A 17,200-nucleotide genomic window follows, 5' to 3' on the forward strand; every position below is an offset into this window, starting at 1 on the left:
TTGAATGGACTCGCCCATAATAAGCCTCCTCCATGTTACTAAATCCTTGTCAAATCAAATAGATGACGATGGATTTGGAGGAAACAGAATTTTCTCCCTGTCTAAATAATATGAATAGCGAATAAACCGAACTGAAAATGATCATTACAGAGTTTTTTTAGTGAGTTTTTACATCTAGTTCTATTTCTATATCTCCGTTTGGTAAGTTAATTACAAAATGACCATTGTGCCAATACGACTTTTTACAAGTATCCCTAAAAAGAGCCTCAAACAACCCAGGAAACAACAAAAAACAAACGGAAAAGATTATGCAAAATAATAATAAAAAAAATGTTGCCACCCCATTTCGTTGTTTTAACTTCCTTCTGTGTCGTGTAATCTGTATGAGAGCATTACATGTATATTTAATAAAGTTTTTTGTTTGAAAAAGTAAGTAAAGTTATAAAAAAAATACGATTTTTATTTATTTGCAGAACTTTATTTTGAAAATCGCACAAGGAAGTAGTATTTCTAACTCCTTCGGACTTGATGTCGTATGTCAGTCACCATGGTGGTGGCATACAACAGAACACGGCGAACAGTGGTGTGCCATTTCTCACTTTTAGTTGTCTGTAAACGCGAATAAAATGAGTTTTCTCAGTGAACGTAAGGTGTTTTGACATTTTCGTGATGGACGCCATGTTGTTGCTGTCTGGTTAGCTTGTAGCCGTTAGCTTTCCTTTTGTTTACCGGATCCTTTATGGAATTTCTTCCCGTCGCCAGCAGAATGCTGAGGAGACAAGGAATATCTTCACGTAACGCTGGCTTCAACGGTGGGACTTTAGGTTTGGCAGTTTGAAAATAACTCAAAGAGACTGTTTGATACATTTTTTATTTAAATAAGTTTTAATAGTCAGTGGCAGCGGGGACCGCTGTTGGCAGCCGGTTTCGGGTTGGGCAGCAGAGAGGGACAGACACCCCGAGGAGACCGCTCGGCTGTCTGGCTCCAGTCGTGGCCTGGCTTGGGGCACTCCCAGCTCCGGACCACAGCCAACAAGAATAAAGTACAACAAAACGGAGGCCTACATCTGTGCATATACATCGCCTCTGGATTCCAATAAAGTGGTTTTCAAGAATAAGAAACTGCGCTACACGCCGCCTTCCAAGACAATGGCGTCTTATGTGGATAACCGCTTTCGGCAGGCTGTGATGATGAATCCGTCTGAACGGACGCAACAGGTCAGTGGGGGGTGGGGGGTTACTACATTGTACTGCTAATTACATCTGTCGTGCTTATTTCTGGAAGTCTGTTGCAACATCTCGACACTGCAGCGCCCGAATCTGCAACAGTTTAACAATGTTTCTGTGTGCAACTGTTGCCATGCAGTTGCTTCCTGTTAGGTACGGCTGCATCATTGTTTAAGCCCCTTATCAGCTCAGATAATCGGGTACACTTAACTTACAACAGGAGCTGCAATGACGGTGGGAATTCAACCCGCATGCATTCGTGTGCGTCGTGGTTTCAGGTCGCTGTGGTGTGCAGGCTTCGCACCGTATAGTTCACCCCATGCGGTATACATCAGTATTGTGGCCCCTAATGTTTTCGATATTCCTCTGCCTACATAAAGCATCCCAGCATGCCACCAAGTTCTGCACAAACCTGTTAATGACCATTTAATATAAATCAGATGCGGCAGAACATGCGAGACAGTGAGCCACGAGGACCAGGAATAGGGACCACAGCATCACAACACAATATGAAACAACAGCAAGCAACGCGAGATTGTTCGATTTATACCATAAGACACTAATCCTTTCTTTGTTTACATACAAAACTTCACCAGGGTCTTAAAATTGGACTAAAAGTTTTTGCGTGCTATGTACTCTACTGTGTTTGTATTTGTTGTGATGCACAGAAATTGAAGCATGTAATTCATTATTTACACTTCCATCGAAAAATATAGATATGCAAGCTATGGCTGTAGAACTTTAGGGAAACATCTTATTGAAATATTGCTTAATACTGCAACGTTAACATCAACTGCCAATCATTTTTGTTTCTTTTCTCTTATCACAATGACCCCACAACTCTCCTTGAACATTAGCATATTGGTCATCAAGCTATTTATAAGACATGGGCATATTCTGGTTGAACTCATTCACACTCATTATGTTACATTTCATAGCCTACAAAATATTGCATCCAAACGGTTCTTTGCTATTGCAGTATTCCACACTTGGGGATTATGATGTATTCTACAGTCAGGCTGCAGAAAATTGCAAAAATTATTGTTGCAATGTCAGTGTGTGCAATATTTGTATTGCAAAGGACAGTTTGGAGTGCAATAATAATTGAATAACATATCAAGACTTTTATCACAATATTTTGTGGTACTATTGTCTTAATGATAAAAATTACTTATTGTTTAGGTTACTGTGTCTGGATGGCTCAGCCTTTATTGTGCCATAACTCTGTTCTTAAGAAACATTCCCATTTAAAATAGGCACTTACTTCAGGAAGTGTGATTTGTACTGCATACAGTAACTGCACCCAATCATATTTTCAAAGTTTCTGATTTTTATTGACTCTCTCTTGAAGCAAACAGCAGAAAAAATGGTAAAAATAAAATTTTAGATAATGCTTAGTTTTTTAAATTTGATTTAATTTAATCAAAGTTCTTGTCATACGTTTTTCACTATAAATGATAAGCGATATGATAAATACCCATTCTTAATTCCCAGTGTTATGAACTTGCATTTTGCATTGTAATGTAAAATTTAGTCTCACGGCAGCAGATGTCACAATGGACACTAATGACATTACGTAAAATGTTAACTGACACAGATTGATGGAAGGAAAGAAGAAATTGGGATAAATGACAGCTGATGATGTCATTGTAATATTTGCCAATATTATCATTACTGCAAAATATTGTAATATAGTTCAGATCTGGAATAAAGCAAGACTTTGTTTTTCTGACACTCATTGCTCTTTACTCCTCTTCTCACATCTCTGTGTCTATGTTTGGATTCCCTCTCTTTGAAGCTCCTGAACTGACTTTGATCCACCCGGACACCTTTACATAAGCTTTCATTAATAATGATTTTTTTTCTGATTTACAACTTTTATAGGTCAAACATAAATGTATTCTAGCTGTAAAAAATGACATCCGGTTGGCACAGACCTTATGCGTAAGAGGCAATCAATACAATAACACTTAAACTGGGGGTTAGCGATGGAGGCAAACCCTTTGGGTCTCTGTCAATAACAGTGTCATTGCTGGCTTGTTAACTGCCCCAGGCCAGTGATATTTACAGCATTTTTGCAAGCTGTAAATTAAGTGGATGAGAGATGTCAGCATACTGAGGATTGGGGAAAAGGAAATTGCTGCCATTAGAGTTTTATGATGAAGCAACTGCAGAGAATATTTCCATTTACAGCCGATCAGTAGGGTATGCATTCAGTTGGGTTGTTGAATAAAGAAAAGAAACTCTGAGATTTGATTAGAAATGTTGGAGTCCGCTGCATTGGATAAATTTTTTTTAAGAGTTAACATTTTTTCTGACAGCCGAGCTTTGAGGATTTATCTCTGCATGCTGTGCCAGTTCAGTTTGAGAGGTTCTTAACCTGTCAAACATGTGTGAAGGAGTTAAATTGTCAACATATATTTGCTTGAAAATTCTGAGAAAAATCCAAGGTTTCTATGGAGTCTGGAAAAGTATGAAATTTGGTTTAAGTTATGTTTCTGGTTATAGAAATAAAAAGGAGTATTTCAAATATTTGTATAGTTATCCTTTTATAAACTGCAGCATTCGTCCAAACATTTTTCTGTTGAGTTATCCGTTTGCCAATCCATGTGTTTTCTGATTTTCAGTTTGTCCGTTTCTGTCCAGTTTCTGATTTTTACCAAATTAGTCTGAAGTGTCTGCGGTATAAGTTCATTATGTTGAGATTTAGGACTTATACGCTAAACATCCCACGTTGTGCAATGATGCAGAAAATATTTGTGGAAGTCTCTGAAGAAAACAGAAAAATAGGAAAATAAATCTGCAGGAAGGCAGCTCTCTGCATGCTTGTCATTTTCCATTTATGATCCACATAATTTTTCACCCTCAGAATAAAAGCCTCTGCCGAAAGCCAAGTTATTTCCAGCTGTATCTTTGTGTTATTACAGATCATGCCATTCTGACACTGTATTGGTGTTGAGTGTTTTTCATTCCTGTGTGTTATTCATGTGTGGAGTGGCTGCAGCGCCTCAAACGGGTTTATCCTAATGGTGCTGGCAGGACCTCTCTGTCAGGATTAGCCAACTGATGCAGGGATCTGTCTTTATCTGTGAAGACTCACCACAGCGAGGCTTGACCCCGAGCCTCACGCTGGTGTCACATGGCAGGTTAAATAACTGACCACTTGACAGTTTGTGTTCTCGCACGTTATCTGTTTTCTTTTTTGTGATTATAGGGTGGGATGTCAGATATTTTAGGCACAGAGGGAAGAACAGACAAAGGAGGGTGACATAATTTTTCTGCAGAGCACTGCTGCGTGTGTTCTGCGTTACTCTCAGTTGTAATGCAAATTAAGCAAACAGGACGTGATGGTTTTAGGTTTCATGGCTGCTTTGTGTCTGTACTTACTGATGTGTTGCAGAGAAATTGAGACTTTTGACTGTGAGAGATTTGAATAAAACCTGAAAGATGTGCAGCAGTACTTAAAAGACTAGACCTGTGGTCGATTTCTGATGTACGGTTTTTAGAATGCTTCAGCTGGTCAGTGCAGGTTTCTGCAGGTTCTGAGTTCTCTTTGAGATCTTCAATATAAAAAGGCATAAAAGTGACACTTTTAACTCAGCTTTTTGCCACAAGATCTCATCAATTCTTTACATCAGGAAAAGTGGGGGCCTCATTCCATGTAAGACTGTAAAACTGTGTGTTTTTTTTACTAGTCTTCTTAAACAAATATAAGATAATTAGGGAGCTGACATTCTAAATTGGTTTGAGCGTCAATTCCCTCATCAGCGACCTGGTAGTGAGTTTAGTTTGGGTTTGTTGGAGCACAGACGCAACTGAAGGTGTTTTCATTCCTGATAGTCTGGTTGACTCGGTCCCATTCGGGACCAAAATTCAACATTTGTTCTATTTTCAGCTGCTGTGGTTCATTATCAAACTGCACTGTGTGAAATAAGGCAAACTGATTGAAAACCCTGTTCATTTTCTGTTTGCTCATTCAGACAACACATTCTTATGCAGATTTTAAACTTTTAAAATGACTGCACTTCATTTGCACTGGCAGCTGACAACCCGTCTGTTTGTCTTTAAGGTCAAAACCGACAGTCTTTGTTTCAGAGACAATGAGATTTTCCACTTGTGACCGACTGCTTAACACATACTGTTTTTTTTTTCTTTTTTTGTTGCATTGTTTTACAGAGACTGAACACTGGTTTTATTGTAAAGGTCATTTTTAGTTATGTCAATGCAACAGAAAGTCACAATTTTAGAGGGGGAGGGGACAAAGCATCATGCTTTTCCCTCAGCAGGGGGAGGGCTGAAGATGTTCGCAGCTTGACTTTATTTATCAACAGGGACGTATCTGGATGCAAGAGCGGCATCTCTGCTCTTCTTCAGCCAGGTGGCAAAGCCAAAGGGCACAAAAAACAAACCGCCCCCCGCTGCAGTGACCCTGGTTCACGGCCACAGAGCTGCAGGGACACGCCGCCTACTTTACATTGTTTCCACATACTCTGGGGAAAGAGCAGGAGATCAGTGGCGGCTCGCTGCGACCAAACTGGAAAAAAGAAGACAAGTTGGAAGGTTTAATCTAAGAAAATAGCAGCTTTTGACACTAAACCAAGGCATCCTTAATGCAGCTAAGTTGCAATTTATTAGTGAACTTCTAAGTATTTGGCTGATTATATTAAAGATATGAAAGTGAGCAACTAAAGTTTCTTTATTTGGGGGTTTTCTTGTTGGGTTTGCGAGAAAAAAAAATCCCCCATAACTTTAAAAATACCATAAATCATGTAACCTGAATGCAATTATGTTTAATAAGAGGTAATGAACTATGATAGGCCTGTACATGACAGAGGCGCTTCGCTGGTTGAGATGATTGATGGCGGCGTTGTTCCTCAGCGTCCTGCTCCGTACAGTCAGGAAGAGGAAAAGCACCAGGATGTCTTGTGAACCTTTTACAGGAAGCGTGCCTCCAACGCTTTCGCTCCAAAGCAGCATTTCTGTTTTTTTTTTTCTTTTTAAGTTTCTTTTTTGTTTTGTGAGTTGCTTCCTATTTTTGTTCTGGTATCATAATCATCTGAACATCTGTTTGAAAACCTTCCTGACTGAGTTTCTAGAGCAGGGCTCTTTAAGGACGGTAAAATAAAAAGCAGTCCATTTTTCTTCATGGCAACTAAAGACTTGTTAATTCCCCAAAAATCCGATCCAACCGGTATATTTAGCTGCCACTTGCCCTGGTGTTTGTAGAGCTGAAGTGATGTCACATGTTATTTCTGAGTGGAAAGTTGAGAGCGTGTGCAGACTGAAGTAGTTACACACCGCTGAGTCTCAGTGACGTATTCCTCTGAGCCTAAATATGGGGGAAAGTTTCAGGAAGGGAAAAATCAAACATGAGTCATCAGGGATGCCCAAACAGAAAAGGAGCAGAGCTTCAGACGAGCTTATTTCAAACAGTATTTGTTCTGCAATTGCAGTAGGACTGGATGCTGCTCAGTGGATTGACTCTTCAGGAAGCATCTAATGAATTAAACTAATACTGTTTGATAATTATTATTTTATTAATCACTTAAGTCTGCTTTAAAGTAGGAATCTGTGATCCATAAATGTTTTCCTTTGCTGAAACTCAAACGAATGTTTGTGCAGAGCTGGAGGTAAGCTAATAAGGAAAACATAGATCAGGTGTAGTTGCTGCAAACGGACCTAAACCCGCTGTAGTTTGACCTGTAGCTCATTTATTACAAGTCCTGTACAAAAACCAGCTAAAGTTCTGTTGGCTAAAAACAGCATTGGTTTTGTTGCAATGATAACATCTGATACTCTAGAATTAATTTTTAAGATTATTCAGCTGTCTTGTACAAGCTAGTAGTTTTGCACGGATCAGATATTTTACATCCCATTTTCGTAAATTTTTTAATTTAGATTTTTTGAATACGTTGTCTTATCAATTGGGTTTTAACCGATTTCTAATCTAGAACTAAAAATTATAATGCACAAGTCTACTTTTTATTAAAGTGTTTAAAGAAAAATAAAACGTCTTTCTTAAAAAGAACCGATAGTCAATGGTTAATCTTGTCTACTCTGTAGGATTATTGTTTTAACATGTGAATCCTTTTGCACAAAAAATATAAAAATGTTCTGTCAATAACTTTGTTGTTACAGTAGAAATTAGTTCCTTAGTTATAAGTTTCCAGTCTATTCATTTCATTGTTCTGTTAGTAATTCTTGACTCGTTTTAAGTCTGACATAAAGTGTTTAAGGCGGATGCTTCCTCAGGAGGTCCATGTGGAGAGAAGTGTTTATGCTGCAGAAGAGTCTGATTTCCTTCAAATTCTTCATGTTTCTTATACAACAATAGAGGGTCAGAGAAAGTTAATGCAACAGAGTCCAGTTCCCCCCAGGTTGCCTGCTTTTCATGCTTTCTCTTTCTGCTCTTTGTGTGTAATGAGGGCTTTCTGTAGGTTGCGCTCATGCAGCTGCTGCTTTGATCAGCCGGTTGCACCTTTCTGTTGCAGCTCACAGCTTGTGTGCATTTGCCTGAAGTTCGATTGGTTTCCTCCATGATCCGTCAGCGGTCGCATTGTTCCTGTGCTTTTTATCTGCCAGATAAGCTTCAGCAATGGCTTCAGGGTCACTATGTACAGTGTAACCGACAGAATCACACACTCTACTAAGAAATGTACATTTTAGGTGCCCAGGATAACATTCTTCTGGGTTTTTTTCTCGCACTAAACAAAACATATCTGGAGAGTAAATTCTTCCAGATTTCCCAGCAGGAGGATACGGCCGCCAATCCGCTGAGTGACCACAGCCTTTACATAACCTAACCCCTGACCTCTTGGCTTGGACAGTAGATCAGTTTGGACAAGAATAGACCTCTTAAACACCAGTTTTTTTAATGCTGTTCTAGTATTTAAAGGGGACCAATTCACATTTTGCAGGTTTTGTACTTCTATTTGGGTTTCTACTGCTTCTAAAAACAGCCAAAGTGCTGAAAAGAACCACCCAGACTTTTTTTGGTAATAGATAAACCTTATCCGGTGTCTGGAAAATGAGCAGTTTCAAAAACTTCCCGAATGTAACGTTACAAATCAGCAACCTAGCAACCCTACCAAAGCCCAGCCTGTTACCAAGCAACCACTGCCTAGCCCAGCCCATCACCTGTCTACCCAAGCTGAGCTCCAGCATGTTTAGTCAGCTGGTTGTACTGTTGCATGTGTTGTACAATGGAAAGCTTAGTTTCCATTGTACCATTTTTTTCCTCTCTTGCTCTCGGTGAAGACGGACGCTTTTTTCTTCTGCTCCCTCCCTGCTCTTGCCTGCCTTGCTTGCTCTGTTTTTGTCTTGTCTTTTTCTATATTTTGGAGCCTTTCTTTGCACACCCTCCAAATCTACAAATTATGGATCTGATCAACCGGTCTCTCAAGACAATTGATCAAATTTTCTCGACGAGAAGAATGGGCACAGGAGAGCCCTCTTGTCCTGCGGGGACACACCCGACGGGATACACCCTGGATTTATTCTTGATAACAGTATTTCTGCTGTTTGGAGCTTGCGGATACCTGGCTTATCGACAAATTTGTGATGAATTTGGCCAAACTAGCGAACACTCAGACTGTTGGTGTGGACAGAGACTCAAGTTGGATGTGAGTCTTGCTGAGACTCGCAGCCCAGTGAGGACTCCAAAACTCACTAACAGAATGGAATCGATCTTGGAGAAATTGCTAGTTTTGGTTCAGTGGAAAGGGCAAATTAATTTGGATGATTGGGAACTGAGATGTATCGGAGAGACTTTAGGGAAGATTGAAATTTATAATCTACCTGACCTAAGACATTCTGTATCTGAATTGCCTTTCCCCATGTTGCCTTGGAAGGGCTGCATATTCTTAAATCTCCTTGAAGATATGTAAACATAACACTCCTTCCCACCTCACCCCCTTCTGTTATCCATGCAGCTGTGAAGCTGAGCACTCCCAAGGACATTCCTCGATAACAACATCTTATCGGACTTCTGTCTGGAAGCTGAGCAACATGGTTTCATGGCCCTGTGATGTCACCGCCTTCACTCATGTCTTTGTTTTGCCCTTTTTTTGTCTGAATGTTGCCATTTGCCCTAATGTGTCCTTTCCTCTTTTTTATTTTATTTTGTTAGAAACTGTGGAGTACTCACTTTTTTACCCAGAAAAGGAATTAGAACTAATTTGGAATCCAGAGACTCTAGTTTATTAGTCACTCTTTAGTTTATATTTTAGAAATTGTAGAGTTTTTGCTATTTAGATCAATATTAGATTATTTTTTTAGATTATTATGCAGAGAGACTCCTATTATTGCAACCCAGAAAAGGAATTAGAACGAACTTAGAATCCAGAAAATATTCTTCCAGAACAGGAACATTTAATTTTTATTATTACTTAGAAACTGGAGAACTCATTACTTTTACAAATTTAGAGCACACTTAGAAAGTCCAGAGAATACTTATACTTGTCTAGCATCCCAGAAGTCCAGAGGATACTTACTTACTTACACTTATTTAGCAACCCAGAACAGGGATTAGAACTTAGAATCCAGAAAAACTACTTTAGCAACTACTTTTTAGACTCCTATTCTTCCAAACCATAAAAGGAATTAGACCAGAGGATACTTAGTTATAGTTGTCTACCAACCCTGAAGAGGAGTATCTAGTTTATTTACTTTGGATCAACATTATTAGCTTTATATTCTTTTGCTCTTTCCTTTGGTATATTTTGTTTGTATTTCCTTTTAATTCCTGTAAAGCACTTTGCATTGCCTTGTTGCTGAAAATATGTTATATAAATAAAATTACCTTTACCTTTGTTGACTTACTATCCAGAAACCAATTGTTTCATTTTTGTTAGTTGTGCATAAGGCTCTACTTCTGCTTTTCAAAGATGTACTGTTGCACAACTGCGCATCTGTTGACAGTTATTTTCTCGTGCGAGTGTAAACGTTGAATTGGGGGCGTGGCCAACAGCAGCTTATTTGAATTTTAAGTGACAGAGGCACTAAAACAGCTCATTGTGAAAGGAGAACTGAGCAAACTAAAATCTCATTATCTAATGATTTTGTACAAAAAATGTAATGAACTTTTTTTGTATAGCCCATAGATCTATCCTAACCTGTTTAGGAAACATAATTGGTCACCTTTATGCCTCTGAATCTAAAGTAGAACTCTGAATTTTATTTTGAGCCACCTCCTAATCAGTAGTGGTGGTATTATTGTTCTTTGATTGAATTTGTTGTTATCCTGGGTCCTAGACAGTACAGACCCACTCTGCTGTGTAATCCACTGTGTAATCCTGCCTCACGGTGGACTGCTCAGGCGTGACATGGATCAGATGGAGAGCTGATTAATTTGCCTGATTATAGATCTCTTAAATCCCATTACGCAGGTTCTACATGTAGCTAATACTTGTTTACACTGTTTGGAAAAATTGTGCTTAATGATATTTGGTTTGGCATGACAGGATCCAGGACAGTGCTTATGGTGAGGATACTTAAGTACACAAGGCTTATCTAGAATCAGTGAATACACATTGGAAAATATATTTTTTTAAGATTTTGGAGAAACCATGTTTAATGAATTCTCAAGCAAATTGTTCAGTAGGAAAAATGGAAAACTAATACATTACTGAAGTATTTATTTTTTGTAGATATTTTAACTATCTGATTTAAAAAGTAAACCATAAAGGAGAGATGCACCTATCAGGCTGATTCTGATATTCAGAAAAAATATGCATTAATGAGAAAAAAAGTTTACTTTAAATGGTGAAAGTTATTTTTGATGCATTAGATGTAAAGAGGGAAAATTGTCCACTTCCTGTCTGTGGTCGACTGATGCGTCTTCACCACAAACGATTAACCAGCCTTTCATGCAGCCACATTTTATGCAGCTTGTATAAAAGACCCAGATTCTGTGTGCACATTTTTCAGAATTGTATTTTAGGTTGTGCATGTCATTTATTGCTTTGCAAAGGTGTTTTCCACAGCTTAGTGGTAATTTAGTAAAAGAGGAATGAGGCCATGACTGACAGATTGGTGTAGCTTCTGCATGCATGTCTCTGCTCAGCTGCAGATATTCTCCCAGCAGCTCACAGCTGTCTGTGTGGGAAACATGCAAGACACCAGACACACAAAAATTACCATTCAAAACAAAACATCTTGTTTTTAAACCTTTTCTGAAAGTTTTGTCTGATTCCATGAACAAGACTAAAAACTGTTAAAACAGAATTACAAGCCGAAAAAGGTTGTTATTGGGAAAGAAAACATAAAGAGTGATTTACATCAACTCTGACCCCACAGTGAACAAGAAAAAAAGATACACAAAGAACATTTATTTATTCGTGCTTTAATTTATTTGGGACAAATACAGTTGAACGTGGAGGCAAATATTCTTCCATATAGCAATGTGTGAATTCATATTTTTAGTTTTGTGCTAAACTTTTAAAGAGAAATAAACTTTACTTGCAACAAATAACTGGGTTTTAAAATTTCATAGACACCTAAAGAATGAAATTATAGTGCTTTTTATTGATAAAATAATGATGAGGACAAAAGATAAACTCAGTGAGTTTTGGCTTGAACTTGATATTTGATTTATGGATAAAGAATATTAATAAATATTAAATAAAATAATGAACAGATTATTTTTTAAAGAAAGATTTTTAGAGCTTAACAGAAAATAAATCCTGCAAATTTTACACAGGAGTACCAGAATGGTTGATCAATACTTTTTTAAAACCTTTTGGTTGTGTGCCAGGGTCCTCTGGCATGAATACTTGAGACTTTCTCTGAAAGTGCTTATAGCTACCTATTTTAATAGTTCAAACATATCTAGTCCAAATATATCTTGATATGCATTAATATACTGAGTGGCACCACAGCAGGAGCTAACATGTACAGTTTTCCTTATTGCTACTCTTGGGATACAGACAATCAGTAGCAAGTAAAATGAATGGTGCTGATTGTCTGTTCTAGGAAGCTAAAATCATGCATTTCAACTTCCCAAGCTGCATTTTCTTTTGAATCTTTTAAATACAATGCATGACAGTCTAACCAGTGTAAACAGCAGCACATGTTGAGAAAGGACAGGAAGTTTCTGACATATGATGACAGATTAAAAGATGAAAAGGTTTTTGCAATAACTTGTGACTTCGTTCTGTGAAGCTGTGAAGATTCCAGTGATTAATGTGGCCTGTTGAGCCTCATGAGGCGCAGCGCAGCTCGTAGGCAGGTTTTTACTCATCATGAGGTTCCATAAGAGCCGATGCATTCCTCTAGCAGCAGGAGCAACAGCAGCTGTCTGCTGAAGGAGGTTGCTCTGCACCAGCAGCTGTTGAGTTTGGCCTACAGGAATATCTGGAGTGCTAGATGTTCACTTTCCTCATTTATAAATCAGTGATCAGTGTCGTTCCACTTCCTGCATGTAGCAGAGCGAGCTGGTGTACCATATCTGTACCGTTGAAATCTTATCTTGGTAATTGGCCCCTGAGGGTTTGTCTGACCTGAAGCTGGTCACGTTTCCCACCTCACAACATTTTCCCCCAGTTACCCACTGGAGGGGAAAACGTTCATTCACTTCCAGGGCTTGAACCTAATCTGATTCATGTTGGAATGTTTGACAGTTTCTTCCCACTTCCTGCTGTGGAAGAAGGGCCGTAATTATCCCAACGGCAACTCCAATTATCTTCCTAACATTTCTGAAAGCAGATCCCTAGAATGCAAGTCGGGAATTTTATTTTGGAGTCTTGATCCAGAAAACTTTGCACTGTAAGGATTTGTTCTAGAACGGAACCTCATAAGATGTTTACTGGAGTGATGCAACGTTAGCAGCCCAGAAAACATCCATTTGAGTCTGCTGACAGTGTGGTATGTGCACCATTCCAGCTGTAGTTTTTCTCTAAATGATGTCAGTTCATGTATTAGATGGTATTATCTTCTTGGCGCCTCAGAGCTTCTCCTTGGTTGACCTTTTATGATGCCAAACATTTTCCCATGCTTCCCTCTGCTTTTCTACGAATCACCTTTGCTGTAATGAATATTTCGATCTCCTTATACATCACTCAACCTTGATGCAGGAAAGACAAAGAATCAGAAGTACGATTACATAATACTGCATTAACCTTGTGCAGAGCTAAAGCCCGACAGCCTTCTTAAAGTGGAATTTGCTTGTTTGTGATTGAGTAATTTGATTAGTAAACGTGGGATGGAAAAGTTTAGAGAGGGAAACAGTCTGAGCAATTCAACAGGACACTATCAGCTCAAATCAAAACCACACAGTCATGTTTATACAAGTCTGCTGGTTTAAAAAAAAAACCCTGAGGGAGGTGGAGCCTTGACATAGTTGCATCATACATGCTGCTAATCAAACGCTATGCTGGGAATGAGTGGTTGTAGTACTCACCATGACTGAGTCAAAACTTGGAGGAAAAAATAGAAAAAGAGGCCAATAAGCAGAAGTTATTCTGATTTCATTTTAGATTCTCGATATAACAGTAGTTAAAAAATAATATGATCTAGATCTAGAAAATTAAGTTATTTCTGTTGATATAACATTTTAGGCCTGCAACAAACAATTATTTTAATAATAAATTATTCTAATAATTAAATAAATAGAATCGGCACATTCTGCAGATTTTTTCATTTAACCACTTTAACCTAGGGACACGAGCTGCGAATTAGCTTGTGCTATAAGCACTTTGATGCAAACATGAGACTGCTGTTCTGTTCAGTTTGTCTGTGTTGATGTGTGTCTGTCCCTATCAAATAAACTTAAATTAATTAATTTAATTCAATCAGTCAAACAATCAAATTTAATTTATATAGCACATTTTAGCAACAAGGCATTTCAAAGTGCTTTACATCATAAAATCACAAAAACACAAAATCATCCAAGAAATAATCAACAATCAAAACATTACCCTAAGTCAGGTGCCATCATTAAATTCTTAATTGATTATGTTTCAAAGGCATTAATTTAAGTTTTTAAAAACTTAATTAAAAAAACTAAATATTGTTTATAAAAATATTTAAGCAATATTTTTTGTTTCAAGTATTTCCTATTGTTAAACAAAAAATAGGAATACAGTAAAAGATGTAAATAACAAATAATTCTGATCTTTTTAAAATAATAAAATAAACATCTTATTCCCTAAAGTGCAGCAACAGGAATCCATTAGTGTACATTTATTCATTTGTAACAATAGATGCATCTTCAGCTAAAATATCCTTCCAACATGAACATGTGAAAAGCTCAGACCTTTTTGCTTGGCTTAACATCAATTCAGTGTAGCGGATCTGTTGACTATGTTTTTATAACCAGGTGAGGCTAAAACGATGCCACTTGAGGAGTTCTGGGTTGAACAAATTTACAGGTAAATGTTTATTTATTTTTTTTTATTTCTTATTTTTTATTATTATCTTAGAGCAGTAATTAAGCAAAAACTGTTTGAAATGTACATACATTCTGCATTTGAATGTGGTGTTTTTTCTGCAAACTGCCTTTTTTCCAGTCTTTATACTTTTACTATTTACTATTACTACTAAATTAGTTGACAATTATTTCAAAAACTGATTTGTCATAACTAATCTTATTAGTCGTTGCAGCCTTACAACACCAGAACATTTCTGATAATATCTACCACACTTATATATTATTTTTATTCTGATACCCTAATTCGGAAATAGCAAATTGACTAAATCCACATAGAGGCATTCTCTTGTAAAGCCACAGTTATCAAGCCCCACTCACAGCATTCAAACACAGTAGATCATTAGACTACTTGAGGCTTAGTGTGTTGTCTAAAGGCAACTTGACAACATTCTCTTTTGTCATCTTTTTGAGGCAGCCAGCTATGAAAACTTTTTTTCTGCTCTTTCTAGTTCTGTCTGTCACTGAGACTTTGATGCGTTGTTATTTTTGTAACAGTCCAGACTAAGCGATATCAAATGTCTGAGATTTTTCAATATTACAGGGCAGATTGGAATGGAAGTGGAAAGACAAGTGAGAATAATTATTAAAATAAATTGAAGTTATGTAAGTTTCATCAAATTTGCTTTACTTCTCCGTATTTCTTGTCTGTTTTGGTTTCAGAGGATCAGAAAATGTGTGGTTGAGTGTTTTCATGTGAGCAGTTGACTTCACCACTCGCCTATGAAGTTGTGACTACCGCTTGCAGCTGTGTTGTTGTTGGGATTAATGAAGACTGCATTAGGGTAATATTGCAGGAAAAGATGCATGCTACTCCTGCATGCAACCCCAGCTTGAGGGTATGGTACCGACCTGAGACAGTGATTCTGTTACAGCCATCTTCTGCTTGACAAAAGCAACCAATGTCACAAGCATTATATTCTTGCTGCTTTGGGAAAATCAGATTTAGTAAAACTGAACTTCTTGCAGCTTTACACATTCAGACTTAAACTGACTTTTGAATTGTTCCATGATTGTCTAACACTAAAATAAAAAAAGACGGATTCCCCAAAATATTTTTTGTGCAAAAAAATCTAATAAAAAATGTCATCCATTTGAATAAATGACAACTTTTATTCAAGATGATGTTAGATGAAAAACATTAAAACCTACTTGTATGTATTTTTCTTTGTTTTCCTGCTGAACAGATTTTTATCTTTTTGACCAGATGGAATTCTCAAATTCCTATGATCAGTATTTTAACACCAAAGACAAACGTATTGGGTGTTCATGGCGTGCTGTGCAAGCAGATTTTCTTTCATCATCTTGTGCTCTGTCCTTGTTTCTCCAAGATGCCATTCGTAGCATTTCCAGCTGTTACAATACATCTGCAGCAAAGAATTTCCTGCTGTGGAGAGCATGTGTGAACTATGAGCACAGAGAAAGTTTCAACTGATTAACGTTTACATCAGTTATCAACGCAACTTAATCTAAAGCATCGATGATGGTAATAAACCTGCACACAAACAAAAATTCATCAATATAAAGCCCAGCCATATGGAAGTAGATCTTCCAGTGAAACAAAAGGAAAGGGTAAAGTGAGGACTTAAGTTACCATGATTGTTTTGGGAAACATCCTCAGGACGTAGTCTGAAATCCCCATCCGTCTGGAGCGGAGGCCTATTTCAGGCGAGGCGAAGTGAAAGGCTTTGGGTGGGATCACGGGGCAACTCTGTAAACAGGAAACTTCCATTCAAGCCCTAATCAGCTTGGTTTAAATTAGTGTTACAGCACACACTGCATGGTAAACAAAAGAACGCTACAGTCGTTTTGTGAACAGTGCAACATTTACAAACTGAGAAGGGTTTCTAGTAGCACTTTAAGTGGAAGAAAATAAGTGCAGTTACTCCCCTTAATATCATACAAATATGGGACAGAAACATGGGTGATATTTTTATAGATTTATCAATGGATCAGTAGTTTTGCAGACATTTAAAAGAACAAAAGCATAAAGCCACTTATCCAGCAATTCCACATGAGCCAAATAGAAAGTGTACAAGTTCAAAAGGAAACCTCAAGAAGTTCAGTTTAAAGTTTGTGACCAAGGAGACAGAGCAAACATTTAGAAGAGGATACTCTGGTCAGAACTTTTAGGCATACATGCCTCACCCTTAACTCATTATCCTCATGGTGAAACATGGTGGTGGCAGCATCATGTGGTGGGGATGGTTTTCTTCAGCAGCTACAGAGAAACTGTCAGAGTTGATGGACAGGTGAGTTGAGCTAATTTCAGGAAAATCTTAGAAAAAGCTGATGATTTTACCATTTGGAAAACTTGGGTAATGCTAACTATCACAGGACCAGCTGTCTCTGCCAGGGAAACAGAGAAAAGGTTTTTAGGAAGTTCTTACACCAAAATAAAATCATATTTGATTCCAATTTTAATGTTAAAAGATTATGAAACCACAAGTATTTCTATAAAATGATAATTGGCATGCATTGTCTTTTGCAGAGGTGCTGGACATTCAGTCTGCTGTAAGAGCCACTGAGTATTACCAAGCGATATTATGT

General features: G+C 37.8%; 1 protein-coding gene across 8 annotated transcripts in view; it reads left to right on the plus strand.

Moving 5' to 3' along the window:
- The first annotated feature begins 533 nt into the window (after window positions 1-533).
- rapgef2b (Rap guanine nucleotide exchange factor 2b) overlaps window positions 534-17,200 on the plus strand; it is a 104,158-nt gene continuing 87,491 nt past the window's right edge. For all 8 annotated transcript variants that reach the window (XM_032555724.1, XM_032555727.1, XM_032555729.1 and 5 more), the window contains exon 1: window positions 534-1,218. In XM_032555724.1, the coding sequence (XP_032411615.1) occupies window positions 1,150-1,218 (69 nt within the window). In that variant the 5' untranslated portion in view covers window positions 534-1,149. The remainder of the gene's footprint in view (window positions 1,219-17,200) is intronic.

Source organism: Xiphophorus hellerii, chromosome 23, assembly GCF_003331165.1.
Source record: "Xiphophorus hellerii strain 12219 chromosome 23, Xiphophorus_hellerii-4.1, whole genome shotgun sequence".
NCBI lineage: Eukaryota > Metazoa > Chordata > Actinopteri > Cyprinodontiformes > Poeciliidae > Xiphophorus > Xiphophorus hellerii.